This window comes from Musca vetustissima, unplaced genomic scaffold (genome assembly GCF_032173495.1).
Source record: "Musca vetustissima isolate MV318-11 ecotype Yass unplaced genomic scaffold, APGP_CSIRO_Mvet_v1 utg180046, whole genome shotgun sequence".
Lineage (NCBI taxonomy): Eukaryota > Metazoa > Arthropoda > Insecta > Diptera > Muscidae > Musca > Musca vetustissima.
Genome location: NW_026884996.1, coordinates 13,705 through 37,270, shown reverse-complemented (window position 1 = coordinate 37,270; position 23,566 = coordinate 13,705). Strand labels below are relative to the sequence as shown.

At 34.7% G+C, this 23,566-nt stretch overlaps 1 protein-coding gene across 1 annotated transcript in view; it reads right to left on the bottom strand.

Moving 5' to 3' along the window:
• Nucleotides 1-19,625, bottom strand: part of LOC133332096 (cell adhesion molecule Dscam2-like) — a gene marked incomplete at its 3' end in the record, with an annotated part of 32,854 nt that extends 13,229 nt beyond the window's left edge. The window contains exons 1-2 of the mRNA XM_061540477.1: nucleotides 19,576-19,625; nucleotides 12,287-12,551 (exon numbers count right to left, since the gene is read on the bottom strand). Of these exons, the coding sequence (XP_061396461.1) occupies nucleotides 12,287-12,551; nucleotides 19,576-19,609 (299 nt within the window). The remainder of the gene's footprint in view (nucleotides 1-12,286; nucleotides 12,552-19,575) is intronic.
• Between the last annotated feature and the right edge of the window lie 3,941 nt (nucleotides 19,626-23,566).

Here is a 23,566-nt window from a genome sequence, read left to right as displayed (position 1 = left end):
AAATAAGTGACCTATGCCAATTTTCATCCAATTCGGATCATAAATGCGACCTGTACTTTGTTTACAATTTAACACCAACAGACGGACGGACATGTATAAATCGACTTAGAAAGTGATTCTATGCATATTCTCAAAAGGAACCATGTGTCTATCTCGTTTCCTTTTGCCTGTAACAAATATATGCACAAAGGCATAATACCCTGTACCACAGTGTGGTGAAAGGTATAAAAATGTTTTATTTTTAACACAAAAGTCTAATTACATTTGACCTTCAAAAAGCAGAAATCATTTTTGACGACCAAATTTCTTTCCATTTTTTTTAAATTACCCGAATACTACGACTGATAATACTAAATTATATCAGAATTTATAGGCCCTTGTAGGTATTATAGCATAAATTCCATTTTTGTAGTCTAGATATATAGCGATCAGTATACTGGTGTTACAAATTCTTGGTGTCATACAAAACTTATAATGACATCACAATATAGTTGTGTAGGGTAAAATCTGACCGACATGTCATTAATTTTCAAAAGTTTATTTTTTCTCCAAAACATTGATCCTTATTTCAAATAGCCACACATCGATCTATGTTCATTTAAACCCAACGAAAACTTTTCTAGAAGCAAAATAAAAATGTGGGCTGGGATATACCAAGCTACTGTTTCGGGGAAATGGCTATGACACATTCAAAATTTATTGATTTTCAAAAAAACAAAAAAAAAACATGTAAAATATTGTAAATTATGTACATGCCATATCTAACAAATGTTCGAAAATTTTTAATAAATTATTTTTATTTTTCCTATTGTTGAAAAATATTATACACCAAAGACAGCAAGTTTATACGAAGTCATACAACATAAGCTATTTAAGATAATGTTGCAGCATGTGACACATGTTGCCCTCTCAACAGCAATTCAAACATTGCATGCGTACACACCCATACATACAACATAATCCACCCATACATAGTCAGTGTTTGCCAACATTTATTGGAATATTCTTTCACTTGAGCAATTTTTATACATACTTTTTTGCATATCATCTCATAACTCATAACAGAGCAAATATTAACTATTCTATCCTTTGTAGCTCCAACAGCTTCTTCTTCTTTTTCGTATTTTTTGTTCTATTCATGAAGGAACAATGACAAAGATGATTCCTTTTTCCTTGTTTGGCATCTTTGGTTAAATATGTGTGTGCCCACCCGTCCGAGAATGCAGGCGGCTGGCAACATTTAATATGGTGTGACAATGACAGTTGGGAAATAGATAAAGAAAAAGCAAGTCTTTAGCATTTATGCTATGAAACTTTCTTCTGCTATTGTCCTCGGACTATCATTTAAATTTATGGAACAATACATGCATACATTGCTATCTAATGTTTATAATGGTATTGTTGCCAGCAAAGAGTTCACTTAAATTATATCTGGAGTTTAAAAGCTTATAAATGCTGGTACGATGGAATACAAGTTTACATTTGTTAGATATAAAACAATGTGGGGTTATGTGGAAGTGAAAAGTTTTGAAGTGAAATTAAAGAGGTGAATATCTATAGTAGCTCGTGACAAGGTTAATACTTTTAAAATTAAATCAATTTATTAACGCTTATTAATTATTAAAATGACGTGAAAAAATAATAACGTTGTCTCCTGTTAATTGATACAATATGAAGGAATGAAGTATTCCTCTGTAAATATAACAACGAACGTCATTAAAATATAAACTATTTGAATAACCAAGGGAACACTTAAAGAAAGAAAAGGATTTGAGTTAGAAGGTATAAGGTTAATTTTTCATCCATTTTTTTAAAGGTTTAGGGATGCCAAATAACCGGAAAATAATAAAAAAGAAAGGCAACTCCTAAAGTGGCGTTAATAGGTGATACTTGGTAAAAAATAATATAGACTCCTAAATATAAGACTATATTTAAAAACCAGTGAGCGGAGCAGTATAGTCGGAAGGCGCCGACCATATGATACCCTACACAACTTCCGCGAAAATCTAACTTTCTGTGGTTCTATATTCTGAGCTTGCGCAATATTTCGCGATATTTGAACCCTCTTGACCGACTAGAGGTCAATAAATATTACTAATATTCAGTACATCCCTTCTAATTACTTGTCTAGATTCCCTTCACCGTGGGTTGTGTTGTGATGTTCGGCTTTCAATTGTAGCCCATAGACTCGAAATAAACACAAAAAATTACGTTTTCGGTCCACCTAATCCCAATATTATTATCCGATCAAACCGAAAATTAAAGGCGTGGTCCTTGGCCATACCTGGAGTTTCAAAGCGATCAGCGCTATATTTCGCCCTCTAGTTTGGTAAATATTTAAATGTAACTACCACATCCGAGTGCGTACGACAATATAATTGGTATCAATTTGAAGACCAACCACTCCTCTTGGATATATTATCAACTTCTCGGGACTATGTCCTTCAGGAGTAAATATATATATATACGGTATAGAAAACAAATTTTACAATTTTTCACACAAACGTCTTGCCTTTTCTTTGGTCCGATCGTCTTCTCCATGCAAAAATTCGCGATGTTTGGGACATAATTGTGGCCTCTGGAGCGACCAGAAAACCCGACAAAAATAAAGTTTTTTTGTCCATTTCATCCCCTAAATATTAACCGATCTTTTCCAAAAAAAAATATTTACAAATTAAAGTGGACAGGCGGTCGGATGTACACACATGTGTAGATCGACTCAGGTAGTCGAGATATGACGATCGGTATACTTAAAGGTGGATCTAGGACCAATATTTCGCGGCGTTACAAACTATTGGTGCTGCAAAAAGCTATAATACCCGGACAACATTGTTGTGTAGGGTATGAACATAATATAGTAAATCTTCCGCAAGGAATTAATAAAAAATGTTCTTTACTCTAAAAATAAAATGGATTATTTTTTCGAATAAAACATCCACTACTTTTTCGTATTTCAGATCAAACATCCGATAAATTTCTGAATTTCGAATAAAATTACCGATAGTATTCATTTTTTTTTAATTTCTAAAAAAGTAATTGAAAACTTTCCTTTTTGTCGAATCATCCTTCAGAGTTTTGTCCGAAATTGTGCAGAAAATCGAATGTTCCCTTAAAAATGTCCCTGTATTTCTCCCGAGTTCCTTTACGAATTCGTTTGGAATTCGCAAAGAAACTTCCGACAAAACTTTCCGAAGTCGTGGACATCTTCACAAGATGTTGTTCCGATTTTGGTACGAAGAACCGTAAACTTTTGCAGAGTATACATACGAATTCGAAATAAATTGAAAAAAAAAATTGTCAGCTTGATATTTAGAAAATATTATACAATAAAAAAAGTTTACAAGTATTTATATATAAGGACAATTTTATGGGGCAGGTACCAGAAGGAGTGCACCGGTATCCTTTATCTTCGAAGTAGATTTATGTTTGCAATAAATATTACGATATACAGAGTTTGTATCAAATCCGAGATTGAGACCCACCGATCCACTCCACGAATCTCCCATTCGCATTTGTGTTGCATACCAGAAGAAATTGACTGATGGGTCCCAAGAACGGATTGGGATCGAGTTTTGTTAAAAATATTATGATGTGAAAAAGTACTCAAAAAGTTTGGATATTCCGTTGGCTTGATATGAGATTTACAATTGACCATTTTGTGAGGAAGCTACCAGAAGAAGTGGTCCAATATTTTCTATCTTCAAAAATAAAGTAAGTTTAAAAGAAAAACGTTTTTGATTTTTGACTGTTACCAACAGTGAATCTCAACCCCTTAATTTAATTTAATGTTGAAAGAAATATTATCTGATAATTGCATTCGACCACCCAAAAACTGGAAAACTGGATTATATACCACAATGGATGAATGCACAAAACATTACTTATCATAAAATGTCCACCAAAATTCCTTCCAAACATACATAGAAATTCCATGCCTATTAATTTAAAAGATCACGCCTCATTATAACTTCCAAATCATTCATACCTATATATGCAAAATATTATTTAATAATTCACGACTATGAACCTCCTTATATCCTTAAAAATATTCTTTAATAATTCACGCCTATGAACTTCCTTATATCCTTCAGAATATTATTTAATAATTCACGCCTATGAACCTCCTTATATCCTTCAAAATATTTTTTAATAATTCACGCCTATGAACCTCCTTATACCCTTCAAAATATTCTTTAAAAATCCACGCCTAATAACCTCCTTATATGCTTCAAAATATTCTTAATTAATCCACGCTTAGCAACCCCTTTATATTATTCAAAATATTCTTTAGCCTAGAAAGCCTAGGAACCCCTTCATATCCTTCAAAATATTCTTTAATAAGTCACGCCTTTTAACCTCCTTATATCCTTCAAAATATTCTTTAAAAATCCGAGCATAGGAGCCTCTTCATATCCTTAAAAACATTTTTTAATAATCCACGCCTTTCACCTCCTTATATCCATAAAATTATTATTTAATAGTCAATGCCTTTTCACCTCCTTACATCATTCTTCATATCCCTCAAAAATTTCTTTAATAATCCACGCCTAGGAACCTCTTCATATCCCTCAAAAATTTCTTTAATAATCCGCGCCTAGGAACCTCTTCATATCCCTCAAAAATTTATTTAATAACCCACGCCTAGGAACCTCTTCATATTCCTCAAAAATATCTTTAATAATCGACGCCTAGGAACCTCTTCATATCCCTCAAAAATTTCTTTAATAATCGACGCCTAGGAACCTCTTCATATCCCTCAAAAATTTTCTTTAATAATCCACGCCTAGGAACCTCTTCCTACCTTTCAAAATATTTTTTTTATAATTTACGACTGGGAAAATTAAAAAAAAAACAACAACAACAAAAATTTCTATGATTAATATTTTCATAAACAAAGGATTAAATTAAAAGAAAATATTAATTAAAAAAATTAAATCCAGATGATGTCAATATCACTGAAGACCTGCTTCACATTTAATGCCTCTTAAATCTCAATCTTTTTAGAAAATAAATTGCAAGAAACACTTAATTTTTTTGAGATCTGCTCTCCCACATACACATACACAGAATATTAAAAACACTACTTAAGATATTAGAATACCCAAGAAACACCGACACACACAAACTCTGTCATCCTGAAATAAAAACAAAAAAGGACTCATAAAGAAATCCCCGCCAAGTATAACTTCACACCACTTAAATAATAAAAACAATAAGTCTTTTGATAAATGGTGAATGAATGACTGACTCTACTCTACTCTGCTCTTCTCTCAACTCGACAAATGTGTAAAAATGAACTTATAAGTATGTATGTACTCGTGTATGCATCCACATGTGTGTAGACGGTTACAGTTTGTGTGTGTGTGTTTTAAAAGTAAAATGTGTGTGAAATTCTACCCTCTCAGACAGATTCAAACAACGTGTTGTCTTTGAAATAAACAAAAAAGTTTCTGGGTTTTCTGGAATGAATAACCATAAAACCACTCAACAATGTAAAGGGGGAAAGGAAGTAAAATAAAGAGGAGAACGAAAGAGAAAAGGAATTCCAATGTAATCATTATTCGTCTGACTATACTTAAATGTGAAGAAGATGTGCAAGATTTATCAGAAGACAAGTATTTCGGAGAAAATGTTAATGGAAATGAAAGAAAATCCTTCATAAGTATAAATGCAAGGATAGTTCTAACTATTACACAAATAATTAAAAAATAGTGAATCATTATATCCTTGAAAATATTCTTTAAAAGTCCACGCTTATGAACTTCATCATATCCTTGAAAATATTCTTTAAAAATTCACGCTTATGAACTCCATCATATCCTTGAAAATATTCTTTAAAAATTTACGCTTGTGAACTTCATCATGGTCTTAGAAATATTCTTAAAAAATTCACGCTTATGAACCTCATCATGGTCTTATAAATATTCTTTAAAAATCCATGCTTATGAACCTCATCATGGTCTTAGGAATATTCTTTAAAAATCCACGCTTATGAACCTCATCATGGTCTTAGAATTATTCTTTAAAAATCCACGCCTATGAACATCATAATATCCATGAAAATGTTCTTTAGAACCTCATCATGGTCTTAGAAATATTCTTTAAAAATCCACGCTTATGAACCTCATCATGGTCTTAGAAATATTCGTTAAAAATCCACGCTTATGAACCTCATCATGGTCTTAGAAATATTCTTTAAAAATCCACGCTTATGAACCTCATCATGGTCTTAGAAATATTCTTTAAAAATCCACGCTTATGAACCTCATCATGGTCTTAGAAATATTCTTTAAAAATCCACGCTTATGAACCTCATCATGGTCTTAGAAATATTCTTTAAAAATCCACGCTTATGAACCTCATCATGGTCTTAGAAATATTCTTTAAAAATCCACGCCTTTGGCTGTGCAGGGCCTTCAGGAATTTTCTTTAAAGAAATATTCTTTTAAAATCCACGCCTTTGAACCTCATCATGGCCTTAGAAATATTCTTTAAAAATCCACGCTTCTGCAACTGATAGTCCTGTAGGAAATATTCTTTAAAAATCCACGCTCATGGTCTTAGAAATATTCTTTAAAAATCCACGCTCATGGTCTTAGAAATATTCTTTAAAAATCCACGCCTGTGAACTTCATCATATCATTGTAAATATTCTTTTAAAAGTCCACGCTTATGAACTCATCATATCCTTGAAAATATTCTTTAAAAATCCACACTTATGAACCTCATCATATCCTTGAAAATATTATGTAAAAATCCACGCTTATGAACATCATCATATTCTTGAAAATATTCTTTAAAAATCCACGTTTATGAACATCATCATATTCTTGAAAATATACTTTAAAAATCCACGCTTATGAACTTCATCATATCCTTGAAAATATTCTTTAAAAATCCACGCTTATAATCTTCACCATATCCTTGAAAATATTCTTTAAAAATCCACGCTTATGATCTTCACCATCCCCAAAAATCCACGCCTATGAACTTCATCATATCCTTGGAAACATTCTTTAAAAATACACGCCTTATAAGATCCACGTCAAATGTTTTTACTTAAAAATCCACTGATTTAAAAATCGTGATTTTAGCCTTGAATGGATGTGCATAAATTGTGTGAATGGTCATGTGAATTTTAAAATTAAATTAATAAAAGTAAATAGTTTTTTCTGGCAATTATTATTTTCAAGTATCTCTCAATAAAATTACACGACCATCAACATCATCATCGATAAATGGATAACATATAAAATTCGTTCACTGCACTACCGCATTTATTGTATCCTTTGGTTTTTATCATGTTTGTTGTTTTTGTTGTGTGGCATACCAACAGGATAACGGCAATCATATTTGAGTGCACAAAGCTATAACTGAATGAATGACTGACGAACTGACTGGCTGACTGTCGGACTGCCTGGATGACTGCAGTAAACCTGTCAAAATCAATGTACATTCTCTTGACTGTTGTGGTTTTGTTGTTGTTGCTGTTGTTGTTTTTGTGTGTGTATTCCTTCGTTTCGTTTTCCTCACATTTGCGGCAAGCAAGGAACAATGAACGTCAGGATGATACAAACGAACAAAACAACGAAGTTCGCACAATACAAAACAGAACTTATGTTTTGCCACTCTCATACACACACGTACCCCCACAGAAGAGAACGTGTCACACAAAGTCATCCATGTATGCTGATGATGTTTCTCCTCCACTCCATTCTACCCTGCCCAACACCTCTTCTCTAAAAAGCAAACAAAAACCCAGGTTCTGAATACCTTCATTCATAAAACTCAACGTTTGCACAAAAGCTTAAGACAAATATGGACGTATAGCAAACATAAGAGGTTGTTATTATTCGGGGGATCGGTCGGAGCACGTTCCTGGGTTATGAATCTTAGAAGTAATATGACATTTATGGAAGTTATAAAAACAACCAGAAAAACATGCACATTAACCTTGGGCGATGTTATGTGCTTTTAATGAACTCAAAGTTTCTTGTGGTGGTAATTGAAAATATAAATACTCTCAAGGGTTTTTAATTTCCATCTACCAAAAAATATATTCCCTTGATCCACTCATTGACCTGATGCTGTGTACGTACTATCGGGATAAGTGATTTCATGCGAATGATTATGACAGTGATGATGACAATGCTAGTGCTGGAGTATGGAAGTGTGTAAGCACAGCGCACTCTATCTACTCGAGTATTGAGGGAAGTGGCAGATTTTTCTGCAAAATACAACCAAAAAAAACTCCATATTCATAACAATCATTTGACATATGACATGGCTGAAATAACAACAATAAATTGTTAAAAACTTCGATTATTTTACATCCTTTTAAATAGCAGGAGATGATGACGATGTTGCTGATAAGAGTTGTACAGTTGTTTGGTTTTTAATATGTTACGGATTTGAAGTCAATACCTGTATATTACTGGTATTTAAAATTCGATATTACTAGCATATACAAGTTACATGCCTACGTTTTAATACTAGCCGAAAATGTTGGCAAGAGTTGTCATATTTCATCCCAGTTAAGAGAGTTCGTAATTAAAAACCACAACAGAGTTAGGATTGCCACTGTTCCGGGTTAGCTGTAAAACCACAAACTGAGGCAGGCCAAAAAGGTTTGGTCAGCATAAAACCAAAATATGACACACAACGACGTAGGGCTTAATTTTGAAGCCATTCACCCCTTTTTTGTTGCATGGGGAAACCGCAAAAAGAGGAATTTTACCATGACTCTTTAAAATTTAAATAACAATTTGTATTGTGCTTTTTTTTTATTAAAATCGTCCTATGGTCGTTTAAAGTTGTAATTTAAACAATTATTTTTAATTATTTTTAAAGAATAATTTTTTAATAATTATTATTGAAAAAATTATTTTTTGTTTTTTTTTTTGAGAGAGAGAGAGAGAGAGAGAGAGAGAGAGAGTTTTCGCACACCCTAGAACCAAAATAAATATTTATTAACATCCACTTTTAATAGTCAATTTCCTAACATTTCCACTGTAGGAGTATGGACTTTTATTTCCAACCCCACTTACACTCCTTCAACCTTCGATGCAACGAATAATGGGGGGTTTGTTATATGCGACAAATTTTGGGGAGGTAGACCGCCTTCCTTATTCTTACAATTATCTCTTGAAAAAAAGTATAAGATTTAAGTTCGACCGGGCCGATCTTAGCATAACCTCCAACCGCGGAAGAGTAATTTTTTTAGATTCTTTATATAAGGAATATTAAACATAAGTAAACCTATGCAACGAACAATTCCCCTCCAATAATTCCAAAGTGCTGGGTTTTTTGAAATACGTACTAGAACGGTACGAAAAGTACTAGATGTGGTATCATTTGTATTTGGCGAACCGGTAGAGCTAGAAATTTTAAATTTGAAATAAGGGTCACTGATGGAGTGTCCTATGAATGCAGCAAAGGAAATTCGAACTATAAGTATCCGAAAAGTACTAAATTTGGTACAATTTCGTAGCATGTGAAATTTGGAATGCGAATTTGGGGTAGAGAAGTAGGGTCGATATAAGGAGATGGTTTTGGATTGCGAATTGGAATGCGAATTTGGGGTAGAGAAGTGGGGTCGATATAAGGAGATGGTTTTGAAAGCGTCTACTCATGTGTACAAAAAGTACTATATAGTACCATATTTGCTATAAATTTGATTTGGAGGTACAAATCGAGCTCGAAACCTGAAAATTGAAACAATTTGATTTCTTACTAATGTGTACAAAATTGTACGAAATTTGGATTTGGGTGAACCGATAGAGCTGGAATGCTCAAATTTCGAAATATGGTTACTGTTGGAGTGTAGCATCGGGGTATGGATGCAGTTTTGGAATTTCATACTTATGGGTACTAAATTTGGTACAATTTGAATTTTGGGAGAATTGATGGAGCTGGGATCCTGAAATTTGGAGTTAGGGTCATTAGTGTACTAAATTTGGGTGAACCGATAGAGCTGGAATCTTGAAATTTGATGTTAGCATCAATTTTGGTACATTTCGAATTTTAGGTTAACTGATGGTATCATATTTTGATTTGGGTGGACCGATAGAGCTGCAATCTTGAAATTTTATGATAGGATTACTGTTGGGGTATAGGATTGGACTTGTAGAAAGTTTTGGAACTTCGTACTATCGTGTACTAAATGGTACCAAATTTGCAGTTAGGTGAACCGATACAGCGATATTGACATTTGGATTTGGGTGAACCTTTGAAAAGTGGATTTTTTCGAAATAAGTATCCTGGAATCCTGGAAAAACCCACCTAAAACACATCGACGTATTCCACATATTCGTCGACTAAAAAGTCGCATACGACAGCCCTATCCGTTCAGAGGTGTATAAAGCCATATCTGCGTGTGGCATTCCAGCAAAATTAATTCGGCTATGCAGAATAACATTATGTTGCACAAGATCAGCAGTTAAAGTCGGAAAGGACCTCTCGGATTCCTTTAATACCGAACAGTATTAACTCGCCTACACCGATGGTATCGACATAATGGGTCGAACATTGCGAGCGGTAACAGCCACCATTGAACAAATTGAGACAAAGTGAAACTGGCAGTAAACGGCGAGAAGACCAAGCTGATGGTATCACCGCGGAAGACGTCCAGTAGACTCAGACCAAATGTGGAACATCAGAACTACAGCTTCGAGGTAGTCAAAGATTTTATATACCTTGGTACCGCCATAAATAAAGCTATTCACACCAGTTTTGAAATTCGGAGAAGGATAGTGTTGGCCAACAGATGCTACTATGGTCTAGTAGCAGTTTAGAAACAAGGTCACCTTCCGCCAATCCAAACTCCCACTCCACAAGAGGATGATACTACCCATGCCTTTATAAGGATCTGAAGCATGGGCAGATGAGACAACTCTTGAAGTGTTTGAGAGAAAATTTTTCCGAAAAATCTATAAGCCGATCTGAGTTGACGGTGAATATCGCCGTCGAATGGCTCATGAGTATCGAGCTGCAGCGACTACGTTGGTTAGGTCATGTTGTGAGAATGGATGAAGATGCCCTATGTATAAAGCCATATAAAAGCGAACCTGCTGATGGTTCACGCTGAAGGGGAAGGCCACGAAATAGATGGAAAGATCAAGTGGAAGACAACATTGCCGAACATGGCATGGCATGAAAAAAAAAACTGCACAAAAGACCAACGCGCCTGGAAATTTTTTACAAGGTCGGCTTATAGAACGAAAACTCTGTCATTATCTAGCTAAGGAAGGAGTTGTGATATGACAAGCAGATTTCGGGAAAATGAAAACAATAGCTAAAACAATAAAATGTAGTGTCACCAACAATTATAAAATTTTCATAAAATGATGATAACTATGTGGAAAGAGAAAGGTCCCCGATCCACTTAATGCGATCGTAGAGTGTGAGGAAATATTTCCTAATTAACATATACGAATTTTAAATGTTTACAAATAATCTATATAAAAATAAAACATATATAAGGAAAATTATATAATTTTTCATTTCGCACTAGCAGACCGTTATATAAGAGCTATAATAAAAAGTGAACGGATATCGATCATTTTTGTTAGGGACATTTTCTATTGAATTGAAAATCTAAGTACAAAATTGCAGTCACTTCGGTGCCACCAAAACGTCGAAATACCGAAATAGGGTACTGCATATGGGGGCTATACCAAATCGTGGCCCGTTATATCCAATTTTCAATACGAAGAATTTTGTATTCTGCATTTCTTCGCATAAAGTGTTCAACAATTCGAACAACTTCTATTCCAGTTTCTATATGATAAATAATTTTATATGCAAGCAACCTATATTATAATACGCTTAAGCGCCAAAAATGACCCACATACGATGCAGCTCTTATTATGTAACATTTTTTATAAAGATATATCTCGATTCATTTACAATGAAAATTGTATACGTTTTTTTTTTAAATCACTAGTATGTTTTACATTTCTGTAATTAAATACGTATGGATGTATGTTTTAATTATAATACCATAAAGATTTATTTTGTTATTTCAGCATGCGTAAGTACGACCCCTATCTTCATTAGCCAAAAAAACAACATTTGCACTCAAATACTATTATGTTTTTGTGTGAGTATAGATGTGTGTGTGTGTGTGCTCAAAAGGTGTGCAACAAGCATACATTTTATAACACACACATAATGACAATTAGGGTATTATTATATGGCAACGACGACGACGAGTTAAGTATACTCCTCCACGTGTAGTACGAAGAACAGTGTTAGTTGCCGTTTTTAATGCCAACATCAAACTTACCTAAGTCCTGGCACCTGAGTGGCCATTGTGCCATCGCTGAGCACCCAGGAAACAATCGGTGGTGGATTGCCATGTGCCGTGCAACTAGCCTGGCTGCCAGTGTCATTGCCAAAGAGCAAACGTGATGGTGGCTCCTGCAGGAAGGTGGGTACACGTAAGCCGCTTGTGGCTTTGGCTGCCGGCGGGAATGGCAGTAATAGGAGTAATGCGCTGGTGGTTACCAAAGTAATTTCCAACAACGAAAATGAGGTGAGACAGACAAAAGCTGGAATACACAGAAAGTGAAAAATACAAAAATAAAAAAAGTGAAAAAGTGGTCGGTCATGTAACAAGTGTTGGCAATAAAAATATATACATAATTAACATTTTATAATAAAAAAATATAGGTTGAGTGGTTGGTGGGTGTTACAGAAGCAGGATGTCAGAAGCAAATTACCAAAATAATAAAAACCTCAAACACAAACCCGAATGAAAAAAGTTTGCATAACCGCAAAACATTTATTCAAACACCAACTGGCATATATAAATATACACACAGAGTATGACAGACAGACACCTGAAAGCGTTAACTTTCACTTTTCCATGTCGGAATGTCGAAACGTGGCATATGCCACTGCTACTAATTTCGTAATTTAGCTAAAAGTAACAAGTTAAAAAGCGGTAAGTTCGGCCGGGCCGAACTTTGGATACCCTCCACCATAGTTATATTGACAGGTACTATAAATGAAAATATAGGAAACATACCAAAAAGTGGACCTATACCGATATTTCTAAAAACGGATTATGTTAACCATAATAAAAATTTTCGAAATTTTTAAAGGATAATTATACCCTCAGCCTTATGGCTAATGAGGGTGTATACACTTTAACACGATGAAAATGTGCCTCATCGAAATATTGGTTCTAGACCCCATGTTTCTTTAGACCAAATCCGTTTCAGAAAATTTAGATTTCATCCGAACTTTGGCCATCTTATTATTTCTTCCAAGCTTAGTTCAAATTCGAAGATGGGGTTATCGGTCCAATCCTTCTGGAACCTCCAATCAGGGGCTAGGTCTAAATGCGGCTATAGTTCACTACCGAACCTTACGTTCTAATGTTTTACCTCTCTATCCTCCGCAGTTGAAATGATTACAAAAGGGTCTTAGAACCAAACCCAAAACGCGCAACAAATCAGATAACTATTTTAATATAAAAAAGGGGGTTATATGGGGACTACCCCAAAAAAGGGGTGAATATTAATAATTTTTGGTAGGGAGATTTGTTACCATATACGACTACAAAATACCAAATTGCAGCAAATTCGGTTGAAAACGCGCTCAAGAACCCCAAAATACCGAAAATTGGGGGGTACCCTTATATGGGGGCTATCCGAAAAAATGGACCTATATACATAATATTTGGTGGAGAGATTTGGAAGCTATTAAGAACTCAATGTACCAAATTTCAGCGTATTCGGTAGAAAAACGCGTTCAAGAACCCCAAAATACCGAAAATTGGGGGGTTCCGGTATATGGGGGATATCCGAAAAAATTGACCTATATTTATAATTTTTTGTGGAGAGATTTTGTACCTATTAAGAACCCAATGTATTAAAAACGCGCTCAAGAACCCCAAAATACCGAAAATTGGGGGTACCCTTATATGGGGGCTATCCGAAAAAATGGACCTATATTCATAATATTTTGTGGAGAGATTTGGAAACTATTAAGAACTCAATGTACCAAATTTCAGCGTATTCGGTAGAAAAACGCGCTCAAGAACCCCAAAATACCGACAATTGGGTGGTACCCGTATATGGGGGATATCCGAAAAAATTGACCTATATTTATAATTTTTTGTGGAGAGATTTTGTACCTATTAAGAACCCAATGTATTAAATTTCAGCGTACTCGGTTGACAAACGCGCTCAAGAACCCCAAAATACCGAAAATTGGGGGTACCCTTATATGGGGGCCATCCGAAAAAATGTACCTATATACATAATTTTTTGTAGAGACTTGGTACCTATTAAGAACTCAAAATACTAAATTACAGCCAATTCGGTGGAAAAATACGATCAAAAACCTCAAAATACTGAAAATTAGGAGGTACCGTTATATGGGGGCTACCAGAAAAAGTGGACCTATATTTATAATGTTTTGTGGAGACATTTAGTACCCAATAAGAACTCAATGTACCAATTTTCAGCGTATTCGGTAGAAAAACGAGCTCAAGAACCCCAAAATACCGAAAATTGGGAGGTACTGTTATATGGGAGCTATACCTAAACGTGGACCGATATATCCCATCTTCGAACTTTACCTGCCTGCAGACAAAAGACAACCCTATGCAAAATTTCAGCACCCTATCTCAATTCCTTCAGAAGATAGCGTGATTACAACAGACGGACGGACGGACGGACGGACGGACATGGCTAGATCGTCTTAGAATTTTACCCTGATCAAGAATATATATACTTTATAGGGTCGGAAATGAATATTTCGATGAGTTACAAACGGAATGACAAAATTAATATACCCTCCATACTATGGTGGAGGGTATAAAAATACTCATATTTCTTTATTTTATTCATGCGAATGTTATTATTTTAATCAGTGAAATGTGAGTTTGGAATGTTGATTAGGTTGGGATGAAAAATGTTCATATCACATAGGAAAGATAGACAGAAATCTCCACATGATAACGATAATAAATGTGAAGCCACTGAAGTACATCTGACCACTTCGATTTTTAATTTTTTAATTAATTAAAAATTTAATAATCACCTAAATAGATGTCGACGTTTGGGCATATTTAAAATCCCCATTGCCAGTAAGAATATATAAATATATATTTTTACCAGAAAGAATATGGGATAGATAACAATATGAAGTTAAATATCTGAGAGTAACGCTAGACAGGAATGGAAAGTTCACACACGCAACACATTAACAAACAGGTAGATGATAATTTTTCTGCAGCAGAAGCATAAACTCCAAATCGGATTTCAATACAAAGATGATACACAAAGAATTAAATATAAAATCACTACAAAAAGTCCGGTATATGGGGGCAATGCGTACAACAACCATTACGGCTTTGCAGACTACCGTATAGTCTACATCTACAGTATAGTCTACATCCAACTGATCTGCATATAAAATACAAAGCATTCATCATTGCTTTAATACTCCAAGCTCGGAAGAAGTACATCGATACCAGGTACAATAAACCGCACGAAAATAGAATCAAATCAATGCAATACCTGAAATAATATTGGTCACGTCATCCGAAAGTCTGATGACAGATAGTATCAAGCTAAAAAATGGAGCCTACGAAGAAGACAACGAAACGTGGGAACAATGTTTATGCTCTGTCCAATTATTAAGATATTGGGAAATTATATCTCTGATTGGCTTTAAAATGGCGTTTGGCTGCAGATTTATGGTTACCAGGAAAATAAAAGACCTCGTCTCCAGATTCCCTCCAGTAGATGAGTGAATTGATTTAATCCGTATAAAAGCGAAGTTCTTCTACATCAGTCTTATTTGCGTCCATGCTCTGACCGATGACAAAGATGAGCAGACCTAAGACATATTTTACGAGCGCCTAGACTGAAACCAATGGTCAATTACATTACTGGACCATACCAATGCGGCTTCAGACCCGTCAAATCCACCATTGATCAGATTTTCTCTCTGCGCCAGATCCTGAAAAAAGACCTACGAAAAACATATCAACACATTCCACCTATTCGTCGACTATAAAGCCGCATTCAAAAGCCCCATCCATTCAGAGGTGTTTAAAGTCATGTCTGCGTTCATCATTTCTGCAAAATTAATACGGTTATGCAGGATAACCTTAATTGGAACACGGTCAACAGTTAAAGTCGGAAAGGACCTCTCGGAGCCCTTTAATATCGAACGAGGATTCAGACAAAGTGAGAGTTTGTCGTGTGATATTTTTAACATCCTGCTGGAAAAGGTCATACGAGAGGCAAATGTGAACAGAAATGGCACTCTGTACACCAAAAAACACATGTTACACGCCTACGCCGATAACATCGATATAATGGGTCGAACATTGCGAGCGGTAACAGCCACATTTGAATAAATTGAGAATGAGGGGTTCTGACAGTAAATGGCGAGAAGACCAAGCTGATGGTATCAACGCGCAAGACGTCCTACAGCTTCGAGGTAGATAAAGATTTTATATACCTTGGTACCGCCATAAATAAAATTAATGACACCAGGATAGTGATGGCCAACAGATGCTACTATGGTCTAAGTAAGCAGTTTAGAAACAAGGCCACCTCCCGCCAGACCAAACTCACACTTTACTAGTCGCTGTTATTACCCGTGCTGTTATATGGATCTGAAGCATGGGTACTTGCTCAAGCGGATGAGGCAGCTCTTGAGGGGTTTAAAGGGAAAATTCTCCGAAAGATATACGGTCCGATCTGGTGAATATCGGCGTCGAATGAACCATCGGCAGCTCGTATTGAGCTGCAGCGACTATGGTGGCTAGGCCATGTTGTGCCAATGAATGAGAATGCCCCAGCTCAAAGGGCATATAAAAGTGAACCTACTGATGTTTCACGCAGAAGAGGAAGGCCACGAATTAGATGGAAAGACCAAGTGGAAGACAACATCTCAGAGCATGGTCTTTCAAATTGGAGGAGATGCGCACAAAATAAAAACCAAACATCTTGAAAGTATAGAACTCTCCGTGTAAAATTTAAAATCTCGATCATATATATTTTAAATTCTACCGTTATATCAACAGACCGGCGGATAAGTATATCCGCGTTACAGAATTGTATTCTGATCTAAAATATATATTTATATCAGTGTCGTTGTCAAATATCAGGTGGAGGAAAAAGAAATCAATTTTTTATATGAACTATATGACTTTATTGAACATGCTTCGGAATATGCACCGATTTTTTCAATCCTCCAATTTTTTTATCACAAAAGAAATTTTGCAATGCAAGAAAAATATGATAGTCGCTTGGTGTCAAGTCCGTACTGTATGGCGGATGCATTAAAACTTCCCTGCCAAGCTCCCGAAGTTTCTCCTGTTGGCCAATTCTGGCTGTTTCCGGTCAATTGTAAATAGTTTAAAACAGTTTTATGATCGATTTTTAGCTGCTGGGCGATGTTACGACTCCGATTTTATCAACATTTTCGACGACCGGCCTACCTGTGCATCTTAACGGAATATACGAAACCAAAATTGCACATTATTGTCTGTTACAGAATCGGAACCATAAACATCATTCACAATTTTAGCTGATTGGCTTGCATTTTCGCCGTTGTCCTGTTCACTTCCATTTTTAACACCCTGTAACTCACAACTGAATGCACCCTGAGGTTCAAAAATTCGGAGTTCGGTACGAAGGGACTTTTTATGAAAGCTATGTCAAAATATGGACCTATTTTACAATTTTTCTTCGAAGAGGTTTCCCTCACCAACAATGCGGAACGCCATATTGTTGCCACTTTCCTGGAAAAGTGCATCTAAAAGCTTCAAAACAAAGGTACTGTTATATCGGAAGTGGTTTCAATACCCAACGCTATAGGGATAAAACCAATGACCAACAAAGACTTCAGAACTCTATCTTATATGTTATGAAGTCTATCGTGATTTCAAGACACCTTCGGGCTAAACGATATAAACTTTTATTCTGATCAAGAATATATTGAGACCTACTTTATAGTTGCTTTATAGTGTGTTACGATGTTACCTTTCCAAAAAGGCCAGGTCGTAAACATTTTTTCATAAGAAGAAATATCTGAAAATCTTTTGCAATGAAATGAAATATACCAGGGAATCTTGAAAATCCGCAATTGATGACTACGATTTTTTTCTTTAGTAAAATTAATCCTATATGACAATTTTTAACGTTGATAATGGTTGGACAAAGGCTTAGGCTTTCCAAAGTCAAAAATTTATCGGTACGTTTATAATTCAAAATACATTCTTTTCGTTTTGTGCTCATTTTAAGAATGAATGTATGGCGATAAATCCTTTACCAAACGAACATCAACAACGTTCGTTCGTTTCACGATTGAAAACAAACATTCCCCAATTCTCGTGAATGCTCAAAACGGCAATCTTTAAATTGATACCAATTATATATGTTCTCAGATGTGGGAATTACACTTAAATATTTACAGGTGCTTACGTATTTAAATATTATTTAGTAACCCATTACCGGAAATATAACACTGATCGATTTGAAGTTTTCCATGGGGTTCCAGTTATGTTCAAAGACAGCGCTTATAATTTTTGGTGATGATCAGATAATATTTTTGGGATGAAGTGGACCGAAAATTTATTTTTTTGCACTTTTTCGAATCGATCTATAGGCCACAGTTATAAACCGATCATCACCATACAACCCACGCTGAAGTCAATCTGGACAAGTAATAAGAAGGGCTGTACTGAATATTAGTAATATTCGGAAAATATGTCAGTGTATGGCAGATGTGATATTGACCTCTAATCGGGCAAGCGGGTACAAATGTCACGAAATATTTCCCAGGCACGGAATAAATTTCCTTAGAAAGTTAGAATTCCGTCGTAGTTATGTAGGGTATCGTATGGTCGGCCCCGTCCGACTATACTGCTCTGCTCACTGTTTTTCCTGCAGATGTGTCTACGAGTTAGAATTACGGGCAATTGGAAGTTACACAATCTTGGCATTAAATAAAAATACATGAAGAAGTCCTCATTATTATTGTATGGAGTAAAAAAACAAATTTCCCTGGAACCAACCTAATATTGCCCTGAGTTGCTTGCTTAAAATATTATCATCTGACAAGCATATTCATAAAAGAAACACACATTAAACATATGTATTCCAATGAAATCCTGAACTGGTGTCTGTATGTCTGACTGTCTTTCTGCTGGTGAACACATATGTATGCCTGCAGCTACTTTGACGCTTTCTCAAATAAATGTGCCACAGCCAGGTTTAAATATTTACTGCAAACTTTCTGCTGATGGCCCGCAGTATTACGTTTTATCCACAAAAAAAACTTCTCCGAAAAATTAGTTCAAACTGAAACCGACTTGACGACAATCAAAGTCGCACATGGCCTCCATTTTAGGTTGTTGCGATGGCGGCGAATAACCTTAATACAGTTTTATCCCAAAAAACAGAAACCAAAAGGACTAAATGTTGAAATCAACTGGGTGAGTAGGTGGTGGTGAATGAGGAGAAAAAAACAAAGAAAGAGGCTCAAACGGGAGATTACGACTTAACATAAAAACAAAAACACAGAAACAAAATATAACTTTACCTTTTGCCTTGGTAACAATTGCGGCTGTACTCATTGCTGAGCATGTGCTTGGGTTTTATACGTTTTTGTAGGGAATTTCTCGGTGATTTGTGTCTCAGATCGTTGTTGCTGTTGACTTTTTTTATCTTATTTTGCTATAAATGCGTAGGTTGATTGCTGTTCGTTGGTGCTGTCGTCGTAAATGGCAATTTTGTTGTGTTTTGTTTTTAAACCTGAGTTATCTGGAAAAGAAAAGAGAAAATATAGACAATTAAAATTAATTTATAATACTCAGATAATAGGATAGGATTTTATTTCTATGAATAATTGATTTTTAATAATGTCTGATGACAGTTGGAAAAAATGGAAAAATAATAATTATGAAAATAAATCCAAGTCGACTGAGTGAAATTATTGGATAGTATTAATGTTACCATCGCAGACAAGTCAATGTGTTTTCAATCCAAAAGGTGGCTCATTTTTTTAAATAATTTGCAGAAAACAGCAAGTTCAATATAGTGTTTAAGGGGTAATGTCAACTCATTGGGCGCCGAAAATTATTACTTTCATACCCTCCACCATGGTATGGAGAGTATTTTAATTTTGTTTTTCCGTTTGTAATTCATCGAAATAATAAATTCCGACCCTATAAAGTATATATTCTTGATCAGCGTAAGATTCTATGACGATCTAAGTATGTCCGTCCATCTATTGTCTACCGCCTAAACGAATTGATATAGATCACCAAAAATTTGCTGCAGACAGGCCATGTTGGAAGATGGGCTATATCGGTCCACGTTTAAGGATAGCTCCCATATAAGTGCACCGCAAATTTTCGATATTTTGGGGTTCTTGAGCACGTTTTCAGCAGAATTCACTGGAATATGGTAACAAATATCCATCCCAAAAAATATTAATATTCGACGATATTTTCGATGCTAGTATCTTTTAGTATACCTATGGTGGAAGGTATCCAAAGTTCGGCCCGGCCGAACTTAACGCTTTTTTCACTTGTTTATATTAAAATAGTTACCTGATTTGTTCCGTGTTGTTCCGTGTTCCCCATATATGCGTATTCTACCATTGTATTGATGATAGTTGTTACTTGAAATAATCAGTTTTTACCGTACAAAGTATGGAATTCTAAGACGAATTAGCCCTCTGTTGAAATCATTCCGCCTTCTAGGATATCGTGATAACAAACATCGAACCTGACGATAATGAAATATATCGGCAGGAATTTAGAAATTGACAAATAATGGTCATTAATTAGGCATTGCCCTCATATTATGATAACCCCCAATATTCTCATATAACGTTGCAATCTAAATTCCAGTAGTTAAGGTATTACATACTCTTCCATGCGTCATCAGTATAAGTCCTAGTTTTCGGTTTTTAGATTTTAGGAAAAATTCATTGTTTTGTAAAATGGGCCCACTTTGATTTGTTCCTTATATTTTTTATTGCAAGTATATATTATATATTTTTATTGTATCTGCCAGCGTATCAAAAGTTCAGCCCTGCCGAACTTAACGCTTTTTGCGCTTGTTTCATTATTATTTTTCTCATAAAATCTTTTTATATTTTGGGCATTTTCAATATGTCCAGACTTCTTTATATAAAGTCATATGTTACGTATACTTATTGCACACGATTTTTCAAAGAAGTATACGCACCGAAGGACATATTAATTCCTCATGTGCTTTACACTGTTTCACATATCCAGTGCCTAGATATTTGAAAATAGTTTTATCTTATAAGATACAATTGTATTTAGATAAATTATTATTAAAATGTTCTCCTCTGTCCAAAGTTCAACAAAATTTATATCATAAAAATGCCTTCATTATCCGTTTTGCCTACTATAACAAAAACATTCTACATAACAAATTTATCTTCTTGAACTTTTTAGCCGGAAATTTTACAAATTCCACCTACATACTTTTAAGTGTCGGCAAATTTCCCTCATTATGTGAACCCAAAAATATGTTTTAAGCACATAATGATGACAATAAAAATATTTCCAACATTTATCGTTTTAATCGAGCGCCTGTAAACATATTCTCGAGTTTGTTCTCCACGTTAGCTGTAGTGTTGAAAATAACACACACACACCCATTTGTAAACATACGAGCCCGAGCTTGTAGATTCCGCCAGTGTCATTATGCTCTGAGCTATAAATGCATTAGATAGATAGACACGACACACTCATGTAAAAAGGGATGCCAAAAATAAATATGTTGAGATTTTGTGTGTTGCTCTGTTGTTGTTGTTGTTCCATTACAATTTGTTTTGAGGCAAATCTACAAAACAAAAAAAGTTTATTTGTTTTACAGATATGTAACTTTTCCGTTGTGTTCATTTTTTGTTTGCTATTTCGTGTTTTTTGTTTCTTCTTCTTCTAGCCAACATTTGGCTCAAAAGCGACAAAACAAATATAATCATGACACTCATCAACATATACAAATGAGGTCATCATCCCACTTTTTTGTATTGCCTTTTCTTGTCACACACATATTGGAAAATGTATGTATGGTCATATGTGTTTGTGTGCACACATCCAGCATTTTATGCTTATAGCTGGCATCCATAAGAGGTAACCTAAAAAATTGGGATAATAACTTTTGATTTCAAAAGATAAGCAACACAAAAAAGAAAGGGATGTTAAACACATTCAGTTTTCCCACTTTGCTCGTATCCATAATAGTCTTATGGAAATAAGTTTTTTAGTTGTATATGTGTCTTTATTAGCTAGGCGAATAGGGGCACATACAAGGCTCGAAAACTATTAAATATTTATATGATAGTCTACTATAGAGTTGATAATAATAGTAGGCTATTGTGGGTTATTATTTTTTAAAAGAAAATATTAAATAAATTACTTCCCCAAATGTTGTAATCCTAAATCTAAGGCTTTTAAATAAATTACATAAAATTATAATAATTTTGCAAAATATTTAAATAAAAATATTAAAATTAATATATGTATACCCCTTAAATCCGTAAATATGCAGTAATATCAGTTTATCGCAGTATTGTTAGGACCGTAGCTAACACTATGAATTTTCTTAACGAGCCGCTGGAATTCCATAGTGGTCATCGAGCAATTTTGCTGTTAAATTATATACCTGTTAGACTAAAGTTTCCTATCTTCGGACCTGATTAGATGCCAAGAGTGAATAAAATCGATAAATCGATTCAATTCATATGGGATTTATAAGAAGTTTATCGGTCCACGTTTTGTTATAGACTCCATAATACGTACAGCCATATATATCAAACGCATTCGGAGTTCTTGGAACATGATAAAAAATATATTTACAGAGTAGAATTGATATAGTTTAAGGCTACTCTATATGAAGGTTCCATATAGAGCATAGGCCGAAGTCACTGAAATTTGGCGTTTCGGGTTTTTAGTGGACAAAAAGTTCCTCAGTTCCTAATTGTGACCTAAGTCTCACTAAAGTTCTGGCCAGCTAAACTTATAGAGTTTTTGATTTGTTGTATCTTTGACCTCAAGATGGAGTGTATATTGTGTATATGGAGTGTATATTGAATATATATATATATATATATATATATGCCGATTTATTCATGTCTATAAAAGGCGTGGATTTTTAAAGACAAATTTTTCAAGATCTACTATAGGCGTGGAATTTGTAAAGAATATTTGTTCAAGGTATACTATAGGTGTGGATTTTGTAAAGAAAATTTTTGAAGGTCTATAAAAGGCGTGGACTTTCTAAAGAATATTTTTTCAAGGTCTCTGAAAGGCGTGGATTTTTTAAAGAATATTTTTTCAAGGTCTCTGAAAGGCGTGGATTTTTTAAAGAATATTTTTTCAAGGTCTCTGAAAGGCGTGGATTTTTTAAAGAATACTTTCAAGTTCTACTATAGTCGTGATGATTTTAAAGAATACTTTTTCAAGTTCTACTATAGTCGTGATGATTTTAAAGAATACTTTTTCAAGTTCTACTATAGGCGTGAAGTTTTTAAAGATTTGTTTTTTTTT